The 24,583-nt window shown below is 49.6% G+C and overlaps 1 protein-coding gene across 3 annotated transcripts in view; it reads left to right on the top strand.

The window, feature by feature from the left end:
* Nucleotides 1-24,583, top strand: part of Scara5 (scavenger receptor class A member 5) — a 147,848-nt gene that overhangs the window by 80,743 nt on the left and 42,522 nt on the right. For all 3 annotated transcript variants that reach the window (XM_045131803.1, XM_045131804.1, XM_004665843.2), the window contains exon 4: nt 15,994-16,668. In XM_045131803.1, the coding sequence (XP_044987738.1) occupies nt 15,994-16,668 (675 nt within the window). The remainder of the gene's footprint in view (nt 1-15,993; nt 16,669-24,583) is intronic.

Below are 24,583 nucleotides of genomic sequence, written 5' to 3'. Positions count from 1 at the left end.
CCACGTTTCTGCCAAGACACAAAGTATCCCAGGACAGTGCCGACCACATTGACGGGGCTGTCGTCCTCCGACGCTCTGACAGGCTGTCCTTGTGTGTGCAGCTGTGACCGCCAGCTGGCCACTCCTCAGCCTGTGTTCTATGGGTCTTCTGATTCACAGCTTGTGTTCACGAATGTGCCAGAGACAAGATCTAGTTGTAGACATGGGCAACCTACCATCCCAATGTGGGGAAGACATGTCTCAATGCTTTGATCACTTGGTGGGGCTAGACTCGGTCACCTTTGTTGAACACTGAAGAATCCCACCAATCGGAGCTGACAAAGGCCAACAACACAGGCAGGCAGGCAGGGTGACATAGCAACAGAGGCAGCTAGTGGCTCCTGAGGTTCTGGCCAGATGGGCATCTGGATGCCGCTGCATTGAACAGCATGGGCTACCTGTGCAAAGACAGAGGCTCTATGGGTGCTTTGCAAAGGGACATGCCACTGCTCTGGACCGTGGCTGGAGAGCTCCAAGCGCCTCCTGTTCCCATGCAGTGGCTTCTGGGGCCATGGGATAAGGAATGGCCAGTCTTGGCCCCATAAATACTGACCTCATGCTGAGTTCAAAACAGGGCATGAGCAATAATAATAATAATAATAATAATAATAATAATAACGGGCTTTATGGAAACTTACCTATCTGCTGCTTTCCTCCTGGGGTCTACTGACTGCAGGTTTGAAATAGCCCCCTTCAGACATGTCACTCTGTTCTCTCAGTAAGCCCCTTGTTGAGGATTTCTCCGTCACTGCTGCTCCTGATGCCCAGGGAAGCATCAAGGCCTCCCATTCCCACACTAGTTTCCTAGAAGTTTGCTGGAAACTCATCTATGTCTGCTGTCATTTGTCAACACCCCCTTAAGAGTGCTGCTGGGGACTGGAGAGGTAGCTTAGCGGCTGGGGTGCTTGCCTGCAAAGCCTGAGGACCCATGTTGGGCTCTCCAGGTCCCACGAAATCCAGATGCACAAAAGTGAGTCAAGCGCAAGGTCACATGTGCCCACTGGGTGGCGCAAGCATCTGGAGTTCGATTGCAGCGGCTGAGGCCCTGCCACACCAATTCCGCCCCCCCTCTCTCTTAAAATAAAAGAGAAAAATAGAAAGAGTGCTGGTGAAGCTGGGCATGGTGGCACATGTCTTTCATCCCAGCACTCGGGAGGCAGAGGTAGGAGGATTGCCATGAGTTCAAGGCCACCTTGAGACTACAGAATGAATTCCAGGTCAGCCTGGGCTAGAGTGAGACCCTACCTCAAAAAAAAAGAGGAATGCTGCTGGATCAAAGATGACCTTCGAAAGTGTAAGCAGGTGGGGCAGAGCATGGTGGAAGGATGGACTCCGGTGATGAGGCTTCTGGTAACATGGCCCAAGCCTGGTCAGCCCCATAAGGGCTTTGCAGAATTTAGCCATCGGGCGGTATCTCAGTCTCTGGTGAACTGGGTATTTCCTTCATGCTACAGATGAAAGAACTGAAGCCAAGAGGGTGGATGTGACCTGCCTGTGACATGGAGTCCATCCACTACTCCCTTCTGGAAGGCGACCTAGTATAAGGACAGCTGCCAGGGAAAATGACTCCATAACCAGCCATAGCCGAGAGTACTCAGGACTGTCTGCTGAAGAGGTGTCGTAGGCCAGTGGTTTTCTGAAGGTGAAACCAATGTGACTACCCACCGTCCATCCACACTGGGTAAGGAGCTAAGACAGGGTAGATGCAGACCAGAAAGCTTACCCATATGCCTCTGCTCAGGACACTCCCCGAGCTCATATGTACCACCGCTCATCAGAGGTAAGAAGGACACACCTTGAGGTGTGGGCATCCTGGTTCTAACATTGTGACTGGGAGTGGCAGACAAATGATGCTAGCTAGCTCCTTGGTTGAAGTCACAGAAGTGGCTTAAAGGCCACTAGGGTCCGGGACATGAGGCAAACCACTCCTCGCTGCTCCCTGTGCCTCTGGCCCTCTAGGCCCCTGGAAGCCCTGGATCTGCCCAACATCAGTCACTCCCCAGCATCCCCCAGCTCTAGGCTCCTCTCTATGCCCAGGAAACAGGGTTAAGACTGTCCATACAAGCGTAAGTGACAGTCAGCTCCCCTGCCCAGATGGTCCACATGGGTCCTTGATTGTTCATTGTACAACCAATCCAAATGAAAGAAGAACAAATTCCTCCCCAAGTCCACACCCTCCTCCCCAAGACCGCTATCACGGTGGAGAATCTCAGGACTTCTGCAGTTGTGTGCCAGGGAGGAGAAAGACCAAAGACCTATTTCACAATGTCTCAGGGACACACTGTAATCTGTCCAGTTTCCCCTGCTGAGTCTCCTTTTCTAACATGGTAAATAAACCTTTTCCATCTTTTGAACTTTTTCCTAACAATGAATTCCCAGAAGCTGTACTAGTAGGTCAAATGGTGTGCAAATTTTTATAACTCTTTAGAAAAAAAAAAACACAAAACCTAGGCCAAATGGCTTCTCATAATTTTATACTTCCATTATAGATTGTAAGAGGCTCTGCAGCCGGCCCCTCCCCCCATCAATTCAAATGTTGAAGCCCTAATCCCTGTGTGACTGTATTTGGTGACAGGAGGGACTTGGGGTGAAATGAAATTGTAAGGTCAGGCTGTAGTCTGAGTGTCTTAAAAGAAGTGGAGAGGCTAGAGAGATGGCGTAGTGGTTAAGCGCTTGCCTGTGAAGCCTAAGGACCCCAGCTCGAGGCTCGATTCCCCAGGACCCACGTTAGCCAGATGCACAAGGGGCGCACACATCTAGAGTTCATTTGCAGTGGCTGGAGGCCCTGGCACGCCCATTCTCTCTCTCTCTCTCTCTGCATCTGTCCCTCTCAAATAAATAAATAATTAAAAATAAATAAAAAATTTTGAAAAAGAAATGGAGACACCAGAACAGGTACAAGATACCCTGTAAACCAAGTGAGGTGACTTGGAAGAACGCTGCATTGTTAACACCTTGACCTTGGACTTCTGGCCACCAGTGTGAGCCACTCAGTCCGCGGTCTTCCCTGGGCCATGGAGCACTGATTCCCACAGCCCCGTGGGGGTGGCTCAGTCAGCCCCACCATCCAGACCTCAGAGGAACCGTGGTGAGCCTGCTTCAGGCCCAGCTTCTTCATTTACAGGGCCCAGTGTACAGCAAGTGGGGTGCTCCTTGGGGATGAGGATACCTGGGGGCAGTGCCGACCCTCATAATCACCTGGTCTCTATGACGCCTCACGTGTACCGTTGCCTAACCCCAGTGGTCTCCTCTGTGAGCAGAGGGGAGAGAGCAGGTGGCTCTGGGAGGCTAAGACCCCATCCTGAGGGCAAAGAGGCAGTGGGCCATGGGGTCCTGTAACTAATGCCCTATCTTCCCATAGAACTGCATTGGGAAAACACAAATGGGAAGGCAAATTGATTTCCAATTGCAGCAGAGAGTCTAGGACACCTCAAATCCCACCCTTAGGCTCTGGTCACATGCCAGGAAAGCACTCCTGGCTCTGTCCTGAATCTTGGGGCCAGAAGGACCAGAGTTGAAGCGGGCATCACTTTCAGACCGCACCTCGTTAGAGAGACTGTGTCACACACCCTGAATTCACACTGTGCTCTGCTTAGAGGAGTCTTCCAGTCAGTCACTGAGGTGGTTTGAGTCAGACGTCCCCCATAAACTCATGTGTGAGGAGTGCTTGGTTCCCAGCTGGTGGCAGTTTGGGAGGTGGAGCCTTGCTGGAGGAGGTGTGTTTTAAGGGGGGGGGCGGTCTTATGAGTGTTATAACCAGCTCCCTTTTGCTAGAATTTGGCTCACTCTCCTGCTGCTGTTGTCCACCTGGTATTGTCAAGGAGGTGTTGTCCATTCTCTGCTCATGCCATCCTTTCCCCCGTCATCATGGAGTTTTCCCTCTAGACTATAAGCCAGGAACTTAAAAACAAAACAAAAAACAACCCTTCCTCCCATCAGCTGCTTTTGGTCAAGTGCTTCGTCCCAGGCACAGGAAGGACACTGTGACCGTCACTATATCCAGAGTTTGGGTGCAGGTCATCTGAAAGACTCATCTCTGGGTGCTGACCACGGCAGCCTGTCCTTTCCCACACCACACCCCGAATGTGGTGTTCTGTGAGTTCCGATACCTCCTTCCTCCCTTCTGCATCACTGGCCTGAAGATAAGTCAGGCCTTGTATAGGGACCATGGAGGGAACAGGGGCGTCCAGCCACCTCCTACTAGCAGGGTGGCCTTGAGCTAGTAACTCAGTCACTTTAGCCCGGCTCTCTCTGGTTGTAAACCAGTGGCACTAACTGTGTCTAGGGGTGGGATGGGGGCTGTAAGATTGTAGGACATTCGGCAGCGTGCTCCCCACCAGAGCCCTTCTAGAGAGAAAGAGCAGTGACGCCCCACGTGGCTCTGCGAAGCTGAGGAAAGCTGTGACCACAGGGCCTTCCAAGCCCAGCGCTCAGTCCTGACCCACGCCTTGCCCCCGGCTTGAGCTACTTGGCCTGAAAAGGGGGGTGAGCGCTCTTACTTTCGGAGCTTGCTGGGAAGGCTTAGCAAGCAATTTCTCCCAAGAAACCAGGAGTGAGTTTGACATACAGTAGGTGTTTAATAAATGACATCTCCCGCTTGCATATCCACGTATATCGCTGCTCTACTCACAATAGCAAGGAAATGGAACCAGCCTACATGTCCATCGATAGATAAGTGGGTAATGAAAATGTGGTATATATGCACAACAGAATTTCACCCAGTGGTAAAGAGAAATGAAATTTGCAGGAAAATGGATGGATCTGGAAAGAAGTATATTGAGAGAAGTGACCCAAACTCAGAAAGCCCTAAACCACATGTTCTCTCTCATATGGATCCTAGCTTGTAATACTTACATGTGTGTATATAAAAGCATGGGCAAATGTGGGTAAAGCCTAAAAATCTAGAAAGGAGGCCAAGGGAGGGTAATAAGAGATGACAAAGACGGGCCAGTGGAGGGGCGAAAGGACACGTGTAATGTGTAAACAGAACGGCGAGAGGAGAATGCAAGTGGGGCGAAGGAAGGAGGGAAATGAGGTGGGAGGAAGAGAACCAACTAAAACAAATTGTGGTTTGAAACGGCATGACAGGGGCTGGAGAGATGGCTTGCTGGTTTAAGCATTTGCCTGTGAAGACAAAGGACCCAGGTTCAATTCTCCAGGACCCACATAAGCCAAATGCACATGGTGGCGCATGCATCTGGAGTTTGTTTGCAGTGGTTGGAAGCCCTGATGTGCTCATTCTCAATCTCTATGTCTCTCTCTCTCTCTCTCTCTCTTTTTCTCTGTCCCTTTTGAATAAATAAAAAATAAAATGTTTTTTAAAAGAAATAAATTAAAATGGCACAATAATACCTAAAACTTTGTTTGCTAATTAAAAAATAAAATATGGGCAGGAGAGATGGCTTAGCAGTTAAGGTGCTTGCCTACAAAGCCAAAGGATCCCAGCTCGACTCTCCAGGACCCACGTAAGCCAGATGCACAAGGTGGGGCATGTGTCTGGAGTTCATTTGCCATGGCTGGAAGCCCTGGCCTGCCCTTTCTTTCTCTCTCTCTCCCTCTTCCTCTCAAATAAATAAATAAAAATAAAACATTTAAAGAAAGATATAAAATATAATCAGGGGCTGCGGCAATGGCTCAGTAGATAAAACGCTTGCCACTCAAGCTGGAGTACCTGAGTTCGATCCCCAGAACCCATGTGAAAAGCCAGTCCTGTCATGGCGGCACACTGGCATTGACAGCATGATGGGAGGTGGCGAAGGAGAATTTGACAGACGCTCCCAAGGCGCACAGCAAGGCAGGGCAGAGTGAGAATCCAGAGCGAGAAACTAACTGCCTCAAGCGAGGTGGACAGGCGAGGACCGACCCGAACGCTGTCCTCTGACCTCCACACATGTGCTATGGCACGCACGTGCCACACACTCAAGAACACATGTGCATATGCACGTGCACACACACACAATAATTTTAAAAAGAAAGAAAGGGAAGATGATATTTCCTTTCCTTCTGCTGCCTCAGTCTGGCACATGACTATCCTAGCAGTAGATTTGGAGGACAGAGAGCGAGCATGAGGGTTGAACAAGCACACTCATGGTTTATGCCCTAGACAGTCTCTTGGTGCCTGTCCCTAGGTTCTTGTCCTTCAGAGAATCCACACTTGTTCTCCCTGCCTCCCAAGAAGAGGCAGGCTGAAAATTAAATGACTGCGTGGAACTGCATTCCTATGCAAAAGTGCGGGCTATTAACACGAATGCCCAAGGTTCAGGTCACTAAACATCAAATGCAATGCAAAACCTCCTTACACATGCACGCGTGCGCGCACACACGCCTTGTACGCATTTCTGATGTGTGAGGTGAAATAGCTGTCTGGCAGCCATGCCGCATCTACAACACCCTGACTTGGCCCGCGGGCCCCTGACTTGGTATGCAGAACCTTCCAGCCCAGTTGTCCTTTTGTAAGCAGGGCAACTGTGAACAAGGAGCAGACAGGACTGAGTGTGGATGGAAGGTGATGAGAGGCAATGGGAAGGTTGCACAAGTCTGTCATGTGCTCAAGCCACTGGCCCTGCCGCCGTCTGAGATGGATGCTCACGCACTAATCATGTTATCACAAAATATGCCTTAGTACACGAATCAGGATCCAGCAACCAATGCTGAGTCAGAATCTAAAATTAAATCTCTATGATTCCTATGAAGCATTCAAACCCAGCCTGGGTTTACAAAGGGGAGCTCAGTCCTTGAAAACTTCATTTTTTATGTTCTATGTTCTTTTTTTTTAGTGTGTGTGTATGTGTGTGTGTGAGAGAGAGAGAGAATTGGTGTGCCAGGGTCTTGACCACTGCAATCAAACTCCAGACACATGTGCCACCTTGTGTGCATGCATGACCTTATGTGCGTGTGTGACCTTGTGTGTCTGGCTTACGTGGGCTCTGGGGAATCAAACCTGGGACTTTAGACTTCTCAGGCAAGTGTCTTAGCCACTGAGCCATCTCTCCAACCCTATTTTGTTTCTTCAGGCAAGATCTCACCGTGGCCTCTTAACTTGCAGCAATCCTCCTGCCTTTGCCTCCCAAGGGCTGGAATTTTAATCATGACACACCACATCCAGCTTCTTCAAAATTTAGTACAAAGTTGGTCTCTACCTTTCACCATTTTCAGTGGGGGCCAAAGTCATTCAAGTTGGGGACTCAAGAGAACCCAAAGTCAGCCTTCCCTGTCTCCTGGCCCTGTGACATTGTGAGTGACTTACCTTTCATGTGCCCGTTTCCTCATTTGGAGCAAGAGCCAATCAATGATCACTGTTGGCTAATGAGTATGTCTCAGGGTTTTTGGAGACTGGTTGTGTTAATGTGGAAGGCACTTAGACCAGTACTTGGCATGAAGGAGTATTCAGAAATGTCAGCTGTTATTGTTATTCTATGATTTATTTTCCCACTGGTGAAAGTATAAAAGTCAAAAAAAATAATTAAAACACATTAAAAGGAGATATGCCAGGAAGAGAGATAAACGAACTGTTTGCGTAAACACGAATTAAGAGAGTCACACTGCAATAAGAATTGTTCCCTGCTGAGGACAACAACCATCTGGAAGGAATTAAAGGGGGAGGGGATGGGGTGTGAGCAGAGAACACCCGGTGACTGTTGGAAGGAGATAAACTCATTGTGGAGTATATGAATATGGTCCCTAAGGAAAGAGGTTGCCCTAGGCATAGCCAGCATGGGGAGAGCTGAAGCAAAGGACATGAACTTCCCCAACAATGAGCTGATTAATCTAGGTATCTAAGCTACAGAGAGCATCCTGATGAGTGAACATATCACACTGAAAAGGCCATTTCTGAAGTAGAATTTCAACCTGGGCTTATGCCAAGGTACAACTTTTTACCAGCGATGGGACAGTAGAGGCTGAAGTTGTAGCTCAGCCAGGCGAGTGTTTGACTAGATGGACCAAGCCTTGCGTTCAGTTTCCAGCATAGCAGGACCTGGGTCGGGGGTGGACGTGCATCCCTGCAATACCAACACTCAGGAGGTGGAGGCAGTGTAGTCATCAAGTTCAGGGACAGGATGTTCTGTCTAAAAAAAAGAAAACATGAAATAAGCATTAAGGAGACTAACGGGCTGGAGAGAGGGCTCAGCAGCTAAGGCACTTGCCTGCAAAGCCTAACGACCTGAATTTGGTTCCCCAGTTCCCGCATAAAGCCAGATGAACAAAGTGGCACACGCACCTGGAGTTCATTTGCAGTGGCGGGAGGCCCTGCCTTCATCTTTCTCTCCTGGCAAAAAAAAAAAAATAAAGAAAAAGGAGACTGTAATAGTCAATTAAGTATGGGTGCATTGAAATCAACACACTTTAAAAAAAAACTATATTATAAATGTAAATTTGCATAATTTAGATGAAGCTGGATTTTTTTTTTGTTTGCTTTTTAAATTTTTTTTATTTTTTCTTTTTTTTGGGACAGGATGCCACTATGCAGCCCAGGCTGACCTGGAGCTCATGAAAACCTTCCTTCCTCAACCTTCCAAGTGTTGGGTTTATAGATGTGAGCTATCACACTCTCTATGGCTGGCACACACACGCACACAGATTATATTCTTTTTATGCCCTCTTCCCTGATCCTATTTTCCAGGGGTCCTCCTCTGTGGGGCTATGGCATTTACTAGGGGGTCACGAGGGCCTCAGTCAGTCCCAATGGGATGGGGGGGACTGTGTCTTGGGGTATTCCCACCTATTTTGTGGGTCTTACAATCTTTCCGTCCCCTCCTCTGCAATGTTTCCTGAGCCGCAGCAGGTCTGTTGGCAGTCTGATTTAGTGTTGAGTTCTTTGGAGCCTCTGGATTTCAGGCTGTGCTTGGTCACCATGTCTGCCACCACTACCCTGGAGCTGGTTGTCAGGTGAGCAGTAGCAGCAGCATTCATGGTGCTGGCAGAGGTGGTCGGGGTGGCAGGTCTCATGGTGGGCAGTTGGTTATCTTCTTGTCTTATTGATAGACTGTGGCTCTCCTCTGTTTCCTTTGCGTTCTGTACAATCAAGCAGATTATCCAATAAAGAGTGAGAGTGTCTGGGCGTGGTGGCGCATGCCTTTAATCCCAGCACTCAGGAGGTAGAGGTAGAAGGATCGCCATGAGTTCTAGGTCACCCTGAGACTACATAGTGAATTCCAGGTCAGCCTGGATTAGAGTGAGACCCTACCTCGAAAAGCAAAAACAAACAAACAAAAGAGTGAGAGCTACTTGGGTTAAAGGGAATATACAAAGTTATTTGAGTGATTTTGGGGAATGCAAGCCCACTCTTCCTCTCCACAGAGCAGTGGGTGTGGGGGGGGCTTCTTTTGGAAATCTATGGGTCTCCTGACTATGGGGAATCTGACTTGATTTCCAGTACCACATATGAGTTCTCCCCTACTGTGTGGACCTCATGTTTAATCAAAGAACAGTTGGTTACCCACAGAGGCCATGTGCCACTATTGCACAAGTGTGTACTTCTTGTCTGGCTACTTGACTTCTTAGTCTGTTGGGTCCCCTGCTTATTCATGTTGTTGGTGACCATTTTCTTCCTGCAGCTCCCAGAGTGCTTTCCAGCACCATGAGGCCTAGCCAGAGGGAGCTAGTTTCTCTTGTGGTCCCAGCGTGGCATTTCGATGTCCTGTGACCATGGCCTATGGTGTCTTCAGCAATAGGGTCTTGACTTTTAATTCTGGCAGGTAATAAAGTGTTTTTCCAATGGCTTAGGTTGTTTTGGGCACCTTAGGGGTCTCTCTGCACAACAGCTCACTGTGGGAGGTGGGGGGAGGCAACCTAATTCTGGGCATTACCAGCCAGGGCCCATGGTTTTAAGAAGGTTAAGCTTTTCCCACCCTTGTTGGTGGCTATTTCTTGTAGGATGCTAGTCAGAATTAGGATTTCTATGGAGTGGATTCATGTCTTAACTTTTGTGTGATTTCCTCCCCACACCTCCTACCCCCTGTCCCTCCAAAACCCTGAACCCTCAATATTCTACCCTCCCGGGCTGGAGAGATGGCTTAGCGGTTAAGCGCTTGCCTGTGAAGCCTAAGGACCCCGGTTCAAGGCTCGGTTCCCCAGGTCCCACGTTAGCCAGAGGCACAAGGGGGCACACGCGTCTGGAGTTCGTTTGCAGAGGCTGGAAGCCCTGGCGCGCCCATTCTCTCCCTCTCCCTCTATCTGTCTTTCTCTCTGTGTCTGTCGCTCTCAAATAAATAAATAAAAAATGAACAAAAAATATTTAAAAAAAAATATTCTACCCTCCCCTAATTTGTCAGGTAACTCCCCCTCTCCTCCCTCCCTGCTGGTCTCATTCTAGTTTTATGCCCTTATTCCTGGTGCTGACTGCTGGTGGCATTCATCTCTAATTCCTCCCAGTTAGGAGCCACAGATGAGAGAGCACACGTGGCATTCGTCTTTCTGTGCTTGCCCGGCCTCGCTTAGAGGGATTTTTTTTCCCCCAACTCCATCCACTTACCTGCAAGTTTTATTATATAGGCATTTGGGTCGATTCCAGTTCCTAGCTATTGTGTATGGCTGGGACTTTAAGAGTCATAAAAATGTCCATACCTTTTGACCCACTAATCCAATTTCTGGGAATTTAGTGCTAGGGAAAACTTGAAAAAAAAATTAAAAGGAAGAGAAACTTTTCTGCATTTATTTACCATGACTGAGAAAAAAAAAAATCCACAGAAAATAAATGGGTAAAGAGTCTTGCAGAATGCTTTGAGATCACCAAATTATAATCACAAAAGACGTGGAGAAGGATGATTAAATGCTTGTGAAATAGTTATAATAGCTGGGCGTGGTGGCCCATGCTTTTAATCCCAGTACTCGGGAGGCAGAGGTAGGAGCATCATCATGAGTTCAAGGCCACCTGAGACTACATAGTGAATTCCAGGTCAGCCTGAGCTAGAGTGAGACCCTACGTCAAAAAAAAAAAAAAAAGATAAGAAAATCATTATAATAATATTGGCTAGAATAATCCATGCCCCTTCCCCCCCCAAAAAAAAAATGACATTGGGTCTAGGAAGAGGGCTTGGTGGTTAAAGGTGCTTGCTTGCAAAGCTAGTTGGCCTGTGTTCGGTTCCCATTATCTTCATAAAGCCAGATGCACAAAGCGACACATGCATCTGGGGTTTGTTTGCAATGGCACGAGGCCATGACATGCTTGCCCTCTCTCCCTCTCATAAATAAAAATATTTTACAATATGACATTGTAAAGCCTGGGTATGCAAACAGATAAAGTTAGAGAAAGCAAACATGAAAAGTAAATCACTGGGCTTTGGCAGAGTGTATGGGCTTGGGAAGGAATTTCTTTCTTTTATTTGGGTAGGTTGTGCAATGAACAATCAAGGACCCACATGGGCTCTCTGGGAAGGGAGGGATAATTGGCAGCTGTCCCCATATGGACCGTCTCAGCCCTGGTTCCTGCACAGAGAAAAGGGCCTAGAGCTGGCAGGTGCTGGGGAGTGACTGGTGAGCAAGTCCTGAGGCCTCCAGGGGCGCAGAGGACCAGTGAGACTGGGAGAGAGTGGGAGGGGAAGACAGTGCCTACATCATGGCCTGGCCTCTGGGCAAATGCGATCTTAAGCCACTCCCGTGGCTTCAACCAAGAAGCTGATACCATTGCTTCCAGTCACTCCCAATCACAGTGTTAGAACCATGATCCTCATACCTCAGGGTGTCCTTCCTACTGCTGATGACCTACAACATGCCTGAGTTCAGGGGGCATCCTGAGCATAGACTAACGGGTGGGCTTTCTGCCTTGCCTCAGCACCTCATCACCCCGTGTGGGTGGGCCATGCTTTAGACACACTGGTTTCGCTTCAGTGATACACTGGCCTGTGACATCGCTGTGGGTGATCATGAAGTCATTTTCCCTGGCAGCTGTCCTAGTACTGACAACTCCAGTTCAGCTTCCAGAGGGGAGCAAGAGTCAGGAGACATGTCATAGGCAGTCACTTCCACCCGCCTGGCTTCAGTAGCTTCATCTGTAGAATGGGGACAGCATCTAGTTCATCAGAGACTTAAGATCTCACCCAGTGGCTGAGCTTCACAAGCCCTAAAGGGACTGAGCCAGCCTGACTTGGGCCATCTCTCTCTAAGTCACGTGCCCAGAACAGAGTAGTTTATCCTTCTACCATGCTCCGCGAGGCCTGCCCACGCCTTGGAAAGCCACCTGTCCTCACCCTTTAAGGAGGAAGGTGACAAAGTAGAACAAGTACCCAAGAGGGCAGCCAGGATGGAGGCTAAACCGAGAGAAAGCAGGGCTGGAGCGATGGCTTAGCAGTTAAGGCACTTGCCTACAAAGCCAAAGGACCCAGGTTCGACTCCCCAGGACCCATGTAAGCCAGATGTTCAAGGTGGCGCATGTGTCTGGAGTTCATTTGCAGGGCTAAAGGTCCTGGCATACCCATTCTCTCAATCTCTCTCTCTCTCTCTCTCTCTCTTAAATTAATAAATTTAATTAAATATTTTTTCAAAAACCTAGAGAAAGCAGATGAGGGACCGGAAAATTGTAAGCAGCAAAGATCCAGCTGATTAAGTTTCTTTGGGAACCTAAAGGGGGTGCTGTTCCCATTGTGTCATGGTTACCATTCTGGACTCTAAAAACCTAAAGGGTTAGCTGGGAGCGGTGGCACATGCCTTTAATCCCAGCACTCGGCAGCCAGAGGTAGGAGGATCGCTACGTGTTCAAGGTCAGCCTGGGCTAGAGTGAGACCCTACCTCAAAAAAAAAAAAACAACAAAAAACCTAAAAGGTTACCTTGCGGTGGGGGGGGGGCGGGGAGTGCAGTGGGGAGTAACATTTGCTAGTTCTGTGCTCCACCAAAGGGCAGGAGGATCAGTGGAAGGAAACTCCAGGGGTCAAATCTTAACTAAACGTAAAATGTTCCAATAGTCCAAATTAACTGCGAATGGGGAGGCTGAGTGACCCGTTTGGCAGTGTGACCTGGGGTCAAAGCACTGGGGAGTTGTTGAGGCAGAGGGCTCCAAAGTCCCATCTGGCCCTACGCCCCTCTGAACCTAATCTGAAGTGACTTCTGTCCTCCAGGGTGGCACCACAGCTGTCGTGCGCTTCCGAAGTCATCCGCTGGAAGAGTCCAAAAGCCAGGGAATCCTCACAGCCCATTTTCCTCCTCCCAATATGGGCTGTGGAAGAGGATGTAGTCTGTCCAATATTTATCTGTGTCTGATCAAGCTTTGTACTTAACTCTCCGGTTCTCTGGATTTTGAGATTGCTGAGCAGAGTTCTCTGTGAATCTTATCTTCTCCCACTTCTTCCATATTGCACCCCAGCTGGTGGTTTCCATGTCCTTTTAGGGGAGCAGAGTAGGAGAGCAAGTGTCCCTAGACATCCAGGCACCCGAGGTTGCAGTGCATTCCATTAACTCCCAGGAGACACCCGGATGCTAGAGCTTCTGATAAAGGTCGCCTCGTCTTAGAAAGAAAAGGAGCTCTCCAGGAGGAAAGGATGGGGGAGGCCCTTGTTTGTTGAGGAGGAAAATAGGGAATCTAAAGAAGCTGGGAAGAGGCAGAGTAGAAAGGGTATAGATCTGAAAGCACTTTCCCCTGTCCCAGAGGAGCCCTTACTGCAGCGGGAGGTGATGGGCTCTTGAACTAGAAGACCATAAAATAAGCACTGTGGTCTTGACCCTGGCTGTGTTTCTTGCCAGGGTAATGTTGCTTTAGGCAGCTCCGAGGCAGACTTTGGATAAGCCTAGCTTATCCCACTGAGTTAAGATTTACTGCACTAACCCTGTGCTTGTAGGTCTCACTGTGAAAGGAGCACTGGTTTAGCCCTGTTTAAGCCACTATCACAAAATACCTTAGCCTGGATAATTTATGAACAGCAAAAATTTATTGCTCGCAGTTCTAGGGGCTGGAGTCCAAGATCAAGATGTGAGGAGATTTGGTGCCTGATCAGGGCCTGCTTCTCATAGGTGACACCTCTTGGGTGTCCTCCTATGACAGGAAGCTCCCGGCACCTCTTTCACAAGCTCATGATTTCTTGCATGAGTGCTCTAGTCACGTGACCTGACCACCGCAGGGCTGGTGGGTAAAGAGCTTGCCGCGTGTATCGTTCACTTCCTCGTTGCTGGGACAAGATACCCAGTAGAAGAAGCTTGAGGAGGGAAAGGTTTTATTTCAGCTCACAGTTTCGAAGGGAAGTTTCATCACGGCGGGGAAAGCACGGCAGGACAGACCATTGGCATCACGTCGGCACGGAGGAGGTAGTGAGCAAAAGTGGCAAGTGAGACTGGCCTGAAACACCCCAAGGCCTGCCCCGAGTGACACACTTCCTGCAGCAAGGCTCCACCTCCCAAGGGTTCCAGAACATTTCGAAAGAGCACCACCAGCTGAGGGTTAAGCATTCAAACACACGAGGCTATGGACAACATTGCACATTCATACCACCACTCCTGACACAAGCATGATGTTCTGCATTTCGATCCCCAGCGGCCATATAAAAGCCAGGCATGCCAATGCAGGCCAGCAATCCCAAGGCACAGACAGGGCGCTCACTGACTAGCGAGTTTAGCCAAATTGTCTGGGTTCAGTGAGAGATGCTGCATCATAAAATAAGGTGGAGAACAATTGAGGAAGACATCCAATGTCAGCCTGTGGCCTACACACACACACACACACACACACACACACACACAAACACACATGCACATTCATGTGTACACTTGGACCCACCCATGTACGGCACACACATAGGGGCACACACGCATGCAATATCACGCACACGTAGGCATAAAGAACAGTCCCCACCTCTTAACATGACCACTTTGGCAATTAGGTTCCCACAGATGAATGAGGAGAGGACACATTTAGATCCCTGCTTCACCTACTGGCACCTACTTCCTGAGGTTGACGGGGTCATATGACCCAAGATCTTAAGATAAACCACCCCAATCTGGCCCATATCCAACAACTTTTCAGCAGGGAGAAAACAAAAATTAAGTTTCATATGGTTCAGCCTAATGTAGGAAGGATACATCCACACACTAGGTTACAAACTTGCCTGTACTTTAGTCACTGTGTGATGTCTAAGAGATCCAAAGAGTAGGTCACATCCAGGAGCAAGTCAGTCAGTTTTGTTGTTGTTGTTTTGTTTTTGATGCAAGCCCAATAGACTGGCCTTTTTTGTTTGCTTTTTGTTTTGGTTTTTTAAGGTAGGGTCTTGCTCTAACCCAGGCTGACCTGGAATGTCAGTAGTCTCAGGGTAGCCTCGAACTCATGGCGATCCTCCTACCTCTGCCTCTTGAGTGCTGAGATTAAAGGAGTGGGCCACCACACCCAGCTTCAGGGTGGCCTTTTTTTCTCATAGGGTGGGGAGGGGGGTTGCCACTGCAATAGAACTCCAGATGCTTGCGCCACCTAGTGGGCATGTGCGACCTTGCACTTACCTCACGTTTGTGCATCTGGCTTACGTGGGATCTGGAATATCAAATGTGGGTCTTTAGGCTTTGCAGGCAAGTGCCTTAACCACTGGGCCATCTCTCCAGCCCTGACCTTTTTTTATGTGTGTGTGTGTGTGAGAGAGAGAGAGAGAGAGAGAGGGAGGGAGGGAGAGAGAACTGGCACACCAAGGCCTCCAGCCGCTGTAATTGAACTACAGATGTGTGTACCACCTTGAGCTCATGTGCAGCATTACACGCTTGCATCACCTTGTATGTCTGGCTTATGTGGGACCTGGAAAGTTGAACATGGGTCCTTAGGCTTGGCAGGCAAGTGCCTTAACTGCTAAGCCATCTTTCCAGCCCACAATCAGTTTGTTTTTTTTTTTTTGAAAAGTGATTCTACAGTGCAGACAGTTTGGAGGTCAATGGCCTTACCCTCTCTGCTTGTCACTCACCGTTTAGCGAGCACCCACCGCTTATCACAGATTTGCCTGCTGTTTCCTGGACAGCCTCGCCCAGGCCCACTCACCTCTCGCTTCCTCCAACAGTGTCCAGGCCGCGCAGTTCCCCGGACGACCTAAAGGCTCTGACTCGGAACGTGAACCGGCTGAATGAGAGCTTCCGGGACTTACAGCTCCGGCTGCTGCGGGCTCCGCTGCAGGTGGACCTGACCGAGCAGGTGTGGAAGGTCCAGGATGCCCTGCAGAACCAGTCGGACTCCCTGCTGGCACTGGCGGGCCTGGTCCAGCGGCTAGAGGGGGCACTGTGGGGGCTGAACACGCAGGTGGCACAGACCGAGCAGGCGGTGGCCCTGCTGCGCGACCGCACGGGCCAGCAGAGCGACACGGCGCAGCTGGAGCTCTACCAGCTGCAGGTGGAGAGCAACCGCAGCCAGCTGCTGCTGACGCGCCACGCCGGCCTGCTGGACGGGCTGGCGCGCCGGGTGGGCGTCCTGGGCGAGGAGCTGGCTGACGTGGGTGGCGCGCTGCGTGGCCTCAACCACAGCCTGTCCTATGACGTGGCCCTCCACTGGACGCGGCTGCAGGACCTGCAGGTGCTGGTGAGCAATGCCACCGAGGACACGCGCCGCATGAGGCTGGTGCACATGGCCATGGAGCTGCAGCTCAAGCAAGAGCTGGCCACACTCACCGTGGTGACCGAGGACCTGCGCCTCAAGGACTGGGAGCACTCCATCGCCCTGAGGAACATCTCCCTTGCCAAAGGTACCCGAGTGCTCCAGCCTAGCCCATAAGGCCTTCTCCCCTGCCTTTCTGCTCAGGGCCCCCTCCTTCCCTCCCATACAGCCTGCCCCAAGGACCCATCCCTGAGTGTCAGGCCAGATCCACACCACTCGTGGGCATCTTTTCATAAGGCTCTAGAGTTCTCTGCCCAAATGACCTACGCCCACTTACAGTGCCTGCCCAGGTCTCTCCCCTGGGGAAGCCTCCCTAGGGCAAAGAAGAGACTCAGCAACCATGTTCCTAGCAGGAGGGTGGTCAAGGCAGCTGGTGGGAAAGGGTCATCAGAACCTGGTGTCTCTACTAGGACCTCCAAGAGCTTGGGGCTGAAGCAGGAGGTCCTACCGTAGGCTCAGGTAGAAGGACCAAGGGGTCTTCCAATTGCCCACATCTAGCATCAGTGAAGAATCCTGGTGTTGAACCTGACCTTCAAGGCTGTTAGGAAGATGTACTCTTCCAGGTAGAATACATTTCACTTACCAATTCATTTCATTTTTTCAAATACATGTGGTGGCGCAAGCCACGCAACACTGGAGAGAAAAGAGGTGGGAGAGTTACTGGTTCAAGGCCAGCCTGGGCTACGTAAGGACACTCTGTTGTGAATGAATGGATGAAATGGCAAAAACATCCAGGTCCCCACTGCTCTTGTTACTGCCCAGAGACCCACCACCCCTCTCTTTTGGTAAATTGGCCCCTCGCTATCAGGGCTGCTGAGTTCAGGAACCCCTCCTTTCGCCAGAGAGTCGGCATTGGTGACGTCATTAGCACACCTGCCACGTGTGGGCCGTCAGGCGGCATCCCTCAGAAACAGCACCTCTGAGGCAGTGGCGCTGTCCCCGGTGCATTGCTGTGTGCACCAAGAGCCAGCTTTGCAGGGTGAGGCGGGGTGGAGCCAGATTGGGATCTGGGCCTTTGTGGAGGCCAGTGCTGCTGCTGGGGCGCCCTCGGGTCCCGCTTGCCTTCCACTCTCATGCAGGGGCACAGACAGGACTGTCTGCAGGCCAGAGGATATCTCTCCAGCCCTCCCTCCCCAAGCAGGGTCCGCCACGACCCCGGTGAGAAACAGCCATCCCAGGCGCGCCTGCGTGGGAATAGTCATTTCTGCTACCAGAGCACTTCTGTGAGCATTCTCATGTGTTAAAGCAAACTTGTCTTGAGGGGGGCATCACTATGGAGGAGGGGAAGGTTTGGGAAGAACAAACTGAGGCTCAGAGAGAAGGATCTGATTACTCGAGGTCATGTGGCTGATAATGAGGCACTTTCTGCTTTCAACAACGTGAGCAAGGCGTAACCTGCATCCCGTAAAATCCACTACTTGTAAGCATGCCAGTGAATGCCAGGCTGAGACTTTTTATTTGTTTGTCTGTTTGTTTGTTTGTTTATTTATTTATTTATTGGCTTTTGTGAAGTAGGGTCTTGCTCTAGTCCAGGCTGACCCAGAATTCACTCTGTAGTCTCATGCTGGCCTCGAACTCACAGCAATCCTCCTACCTCAGCCTCTTGAGCGCTGGGATTAAAGGCATACGCCACCACGCCCGGCTTCAGACTGGAACTTTTAATCCCTATGCCAGTTCTCATTCTGCTGTCCACGGGTGTCTCTGTGTCAGTATAATAATGCAGACACACCACTGGGATCCAGTGAATACTGGGCTACCCCTGTCCAGCCTAACTGGTCCCGATCACCTTGGTTTTCCCATCTCAAGAGGCAAAGGAAGGTAGGAGGTAAAATTTCTTCTTCCCATACTCTTGGTGTTTTTTTTTTTTTTTAACCTTTCCCCACCCTTAGTTATCTTTCCCTGTGCCCGTAGAAGTCTGCTCACACTATTAAGTCACTACACTGAATTATATCTGACAAGGAGCCAGACATTCATAGACATTCATTCTCCAGGTAGATAATAAAGCCCTCTAACCTTCACATCCTGCAGAAACGTACTGTTGTCTCCACTCTGTAGGTAGAGAGACTGAATTGCATGCCTGCTGTTGCTTGTTCACTGGGCAAGTGGAAAAGCCAAGGTCTAAATTTGGATTGATCTGTCCCAACTCAGGCTATTGTCACGGACATCTCCCTTCCCAGCTGTAGGCAATAATGGTACCTTCTCCCTGTGAGCTCATATGGTGGAAGGAGCAAGGTAGCTTTTGGGGACCACAGGCCATTAGTCCTGTTCAGGAGGGCTCCACCCTCAAGGCCTAATTATGTGTCAAAGGCTCCATCTAATGGCCACCACCGTGGTAATCTCAATGAGTAGGGAGAGGAAACAACATTCAGAGGAAAAGCTCTGGGATACCCAGCTATTCACAGCCCACCACCGCTGGCCCAGCTCTCAGTGTCACCCTTGGACTAGCATCCTCTCCCTTTCCCACCTCCCTCTCTCACTGCTGTGAAGCACGTGATTGCCACATGAAAAAGACTTCCAGGGGGCTGGAGAAATGCCTCGGCAGTAAAGGTTCTTGCTTGAAAAGCCTGATGCCTCAGGTTCGATTGCCCCAGTTCCCACGTAAAGCCAGATGCACAAAGTGGCACATGTATCTGGTGTTTGTTTGCAATGACAAGAGGCCCTGGTTTGCCCATTCTCGTCCTCTGTCTCTCTCTCTCTCTCTTTCTCTCCTTCTTGCAAACAAATAATTTTTTAAAAAGTTAAAGACTTCCAGAAGCCGAGGAGATGGCCCAGTGGGTAAAGCACTTATTGCATAAGCATAAAGACCCGAGTTCGGGTCCCCAGTACCTACACCAATGCTGGACAGATAGCTTAGCCAAATTGGTGAGCTCTAGGTTCAATAAGAGATCCTGTATCAAAAAAAAAAGAGGAGGGAGAGCCATTGAGGAAGACCCTCGATGTCATCAGTCTCTGGCCTCCACACATTTGCATGCACATGTGTACCCACACACATGCACACCACACACATACACGTGCAAAAGAGAGAGAGAGAGAGAGATGTCCTCAGGACATGGTGGTGCACGCCTTTAATCCCAGTACTCGGGAGACAGAGGTAGGAGGATTGCCATGAGTTTGAGGCCACCCTGAGACTCCATAGTTAATTCCAGATCAGCCTGGACCAGAGTGAGAACCTACCTCGGGGGTGAAAAAAAAGAGGAAAAAAGATATTTCCATTAGGTGTGTTTACATGTAATTGGCCACTCAACTCTGACAAGTCTCTCAGTTGGCGTTGGACATGGGCTGTATGAGCACCTCAGTGTCCGTGTGTTTCCCCAGTGCTGTCCGGAGTAACCTTCCTGGCCTTGTTCTTTCCACTCCTCTTCTCTTGCAACACACTCACATACATGTCTATACGTGCCTGCACACACACATACATATGCAGACACGTGCATGTATAGCACATGTGCACACACAGGCAGACACATACATGCATGCACACTCACGCACACACACACACACACACACACACACACACACACACACACACACTCTTACCGTCTGCTCTTTTCTGGCTCAGAATCCACCAATATTCAACTGTGTATATATTTCAAGTATGAGCATATTTACATTATTCCTGAGCTGGACACGAATGGTTCTCATTCTCTCGCTGTGTTCTGCCGAGTTCCGTGAATTTTGACTCCAGCTTGTCCTCATGAACCTCCACATGGGTCAGGTCTGTCAAAATGTGGGTTTCAAAGGCACAGAGAACTTAGATTATCAGAGATGGGAGATATCCCAAGAGGGGAAACGGTAATCACAGAGGGGAGGCATGCCAGAAGAGAGGGAAAAGAGAGAGAGAGGGAGAGGAGACATGCCAGGAGGCAGAAAGGTGTAATCAGAGAGGGAAGACATGCCAAAGGAGGGAAGGAAGGAAGGAGAGAGGGAGGGATAAAGGGAAAGAGGGAGGGAAGAACAGCGAGCCTCCAGGTGGACCACCCAGCCCTAAACAGTTGCCTAGAATACAAGTTCTCCACAACACTTTGGAGTGGGAATAGATGCCTGAAATCATCCACTGTGATCCTTGTGTCACAGCTGAGAACTGTAAAGGCCGGAGGGGAAGTGACTTGCCAGTGTCAAAAGTCAAGCCACTGGCCCAGCTGGGACTAGAAAATACATCTCTTGATTAATGAAAACACATTTTCAAAGCAGATCTTTCTGGCAGCTGTTCCCCCCCCCCTCCCCGGGGGAAGGGGAAACACCATCTAGTGGTTAGAGAAGGGAGTCTGGTTCGACAAGCATCAATATAAGGGTGGTTAATAGAGTGAGGACTGGATTCCAGGTTCCTGTATTGGACTCCAGCTTCTAGTTAATGGGAATGGTTAATCTTCATGGATACACACACACACACACACACACACACACACACACACACACACCAGTATATCTGTTCTATAAAGGCAGAAGTCTCGAGTGTGTTGTGTGACCCTCTGTCCTCTCACCTTCCACGTGTGACTGTCTGCAGGCGAGAGGAGGATGCGCCATAAACGTGAGCAGGTGGGCCCAGCCTGTCCCATTCTGTTGCCCTCGGGACCACAGCTAGGGTTGCCCCTGTACCTCTCGGGTCGCTGGCTGTCCAGGCTGTGGAACAGTGCTGATAGCCCCTGCTCAGTCTTTTCCTCAAAGGTAGAAAGATGCCTTGAAGGGAGGAAAGGAGACAGTCCTCTCACATTGTAGAGAGAGCAGACGCCCATCGCAGATCTCTGCCCTGTCAGCTGCTGGCGTGGTCCTGGGGGTGCTGTCGTGTGTTTGAGGGTCACTGTACTGCTGGCTTCCATGGCTCCTCAGCTGACCTGATCATTGGTTCCGAGTGGGTCAGTTCCTCAATTCCAGCACACACAGGTCCGCCACCTTACCCCTTGGTCCAGGACCTGGGAAGGGAAGAAGAGACAGTTTCCTTTTCCATAGGCTGGTGCCCAGAGCAACCTTGGTGCTTTTTCTGAATGGTTCGCCACCAGTCCTTGTGTGGTCACATGACATCTCCTGGTGGCAGAGGAAGGGCTGCTCTGAGGGCCATGTGGGGTGCACAAATGGAAAGCCCCTGTGAGAGAGTCCCAGGACCTCAATCTTCCTTGTTCCAGCCACTCTCTGGCCTATCCCAGCAAGCCAGGCATAGTGGCTTGCCTCTAATCCCAGCACTTGGGAGGCAGAGGTAGGTGGACCACCATGGGTTCAAGGCCACCCTGAGACTACATAGTGAATGCCAGGTCAGCCTGTACTAAAGCGACACCCTACCTTGAGAAACCAAAAAAAAAAAAAAAAAAAAAAAAAGAAAGAGTTTCAAGTGTCTGGTGTTTTCTGCAGCAGCAAGAGGCCTGCACGCACACACACACACACACACATATAAAAACTTTTTTAAAATTAGTTAAATCGTTCTGATGAGGCATGATGAAAGGTGGGGTGCAGATTCTTGAGAATGACCCTGCCCCTCAAGCCCCTCGCGGTTCTGAAGCCCTTTGATACTAAATCCCGTAACTTCTCACTACATCTGCATAAAGAAGGGAATCTGCCACCAGGGAGGGTGCACGTCCCTTTGTCAGGGTTCTTCTGGAAAGATCCATGCCCTGGTACTGTGTTCGTCTACTCTCCATCACTGTGACAAAAGTACCTGAGGGCTGGAGAGATGGCTCAGTGGTTAAGGCACTTGCCCGCAAAGCCTAAGGACCCAGGTTTGACTCTCCACATAAGCCAGACGCACAAGGTGACCCGGGCACAAGGTCGCACAGGTGCACAAGGTGGCACACGCATCTGGAGCTTGACTGCAGGGGCTGGAGGCTCTGGTGTGCCAATTCCCTCTCTCTCTTTCTCTTTCACTCTCTCTCATAAGAAAATAAGTAAATAGATTTTTAAAAGATACCTGAGCTAAGCAGCTTATGAAGAGAAAAAGGTGGTTTTGACCCATAGTTTGGGAGGTCTCTGTCTATACAGATAGCCCAGGTGCTTTGGGGTTTATGGCAAAGAAGCCCATCATGGGGGGGGGCAAGGGGCACATCGTAGACGAAGCTGTTCACATCATGGAAGCCAGGAAGGAGAGAGGGAGAGAGGGAAAGAGACAGACATACAGAAAAAAAAAAAAAGGAAGGGAGAAAAGGGAAGATGACATGGTTACAATACAATCTCTCTCTCTTTTTTTTCAACTTTCACTATTTTTTTTTCATTAATTAGTTTTGTACTCAGCAAATACAGTCAGTTTGGTACCATTATTAGGCTCATCCATGACCTACCCCCTCCCTTTGGCCCCTCCTTGTTGAGGTATATGGGTCATGCATTGTGGAGTTAGTCCACAGTTATGGATAGGATAAAGGTCTCTGCATATCATAACCCAACATGTGGCTCAGACATTCTTTTTGCCCCATCAGATACTGAGAGCTATGCCCTGCCCTACCCCGCCTCTCTCTCTCTTTTTTTTTTTTTTTTTTTTGAGGTAGGGTCTCACTCTAGCCCAGGCTGACCTGGAATTCACTAAGAAGTCTCAGGGTGGCCTCGAACTCACGGCAATCCTCCTACCTCTGCCTCCCAAGTGCTGGAATTAAAGGCGTGTGCCACCACGCCTGGCTCCCCTCCCTTTTTTTAAATTGTTTCTTTTTATTGATTTGAGAGCGACCAACAGAGAGAGAGAGAGAGAGAGAGGCACAGAGAGAGAGAATGGGCACATCAGACCCTCCAGCCTCTGCAAACAAACTCCTGATGCATGTGCCACATTGTGCATCTGGCTTATGTGGGTACTGAGGAATTGAGCCTCCAACTGGGGTTCTTAGGCTTCACAGGCAAGCTCTTAACTGCTAAGCCATGTCTCCGGCCCCACAATATCTCTTTTGAGGACATTTCCCAATGATTAAATTCTTCCAACGAGTCCCCCTGCCCCACCTCTGAAAGGTTTCGCCATCTCCCAGCGGAGGTGGACTGAGGACTAAGCATTGAACCTATGAGCCTTTTGGGGACACCTCAAATCCAAACTATGGTAGGGTCACACCTTTGTTGGAGTGAAGTAGGCTGTTGATATGTACTTGTGACCAGCTCAATTTCTGGAGCCTTAAGTCCCTGGTGGGGAGGGACAGAAGAGTGGAGGAAAATGAAAAGAGGCGAGGTGTGTGGGTGAGGTCCCATCAAAAGAGATGCAGGTACCCTTGGGGTTTCCTTTGCTGAGGTCAAAGGGGAGACTCTCTGTGGGGTGGGGTGAGGTGGGGTGGGGCATAGCTTTCTATACCTGATCTCTGTCTTTCATCTGCTGTCAAATCTTACATAACACAGGTTTTATGTCTCAGTCCTGTAGTCTAAAACCTGGGATCAGAAATAACACGATGCCGGGCGTGGTGGCGCACGCCTTTAATCCCAGCACTCGGGAGGCAGAGGTAGGAGGATCGCCGAGAGTTCGAGGCCACCCTGAGACTACTTAGTGAATTCCAGGTCAGCCTGAGCCAAAGTGAGACCCTACCTCAAAAAACCAAAAAAAATAAAAAAAAGAAATAACACGATGCCCATAAACCTTGGCCCTCCTTAAATGCTTTGTGTAACTGGTGAAAAAAAAATTTTTTAAATGTTGATTACTTTTTCCCTGTGCTTGTGCCATCAAATTATTAAACAGCTGTCAACTTTGGTTAGGGTCTGAGGACAGTGCCAACTTTTGGAATGTATCAGTACATCTCGATCTTGGCGGGCGGGTTGTTTTGTGTGTATTAACACTCTCTGATCTCATACACTCATTCATTTGTCAGATATTGATTGCGCAAGACATCGCTGCTCTGCTGTGGGGCTAACATGTTTTGGTTTCTTAGGGTGGCTGGAACAAGGCATCACAAACTGTGTGGCTAAAAATAGAAGTTTTTTTTTTTGTTGTTGTTTTGTTTTTTTCTCTGTACTTGTGGAGCTTGAAAGCTTTAGACAGGGTGTCCACAGGGCCATGTCTCTCTGAAGCTCCGAGGAGGATCCTTCCTGCCTCCTCTGAACTTCTGGTGGTTGGAGCAATC

Source organism: Jaculus jaculus, chromosome 12 (assembly GCF_020740685.1).
Source record: "Jaculus jaculus isolate mJacJac1 chromosome 12, mJacJac1.mat.Y.cur, whole genome shotgun sequence".
Taxonomy (NCBI): Eukaryota; Metazoa; Chordata; class Mammalia; order Rodentia; family Dipodidae; genus Jaculus; species Jaculus jaculus.
This window is presented reverse-complemented; position numbering and strand designations above follow the sequence as displayed.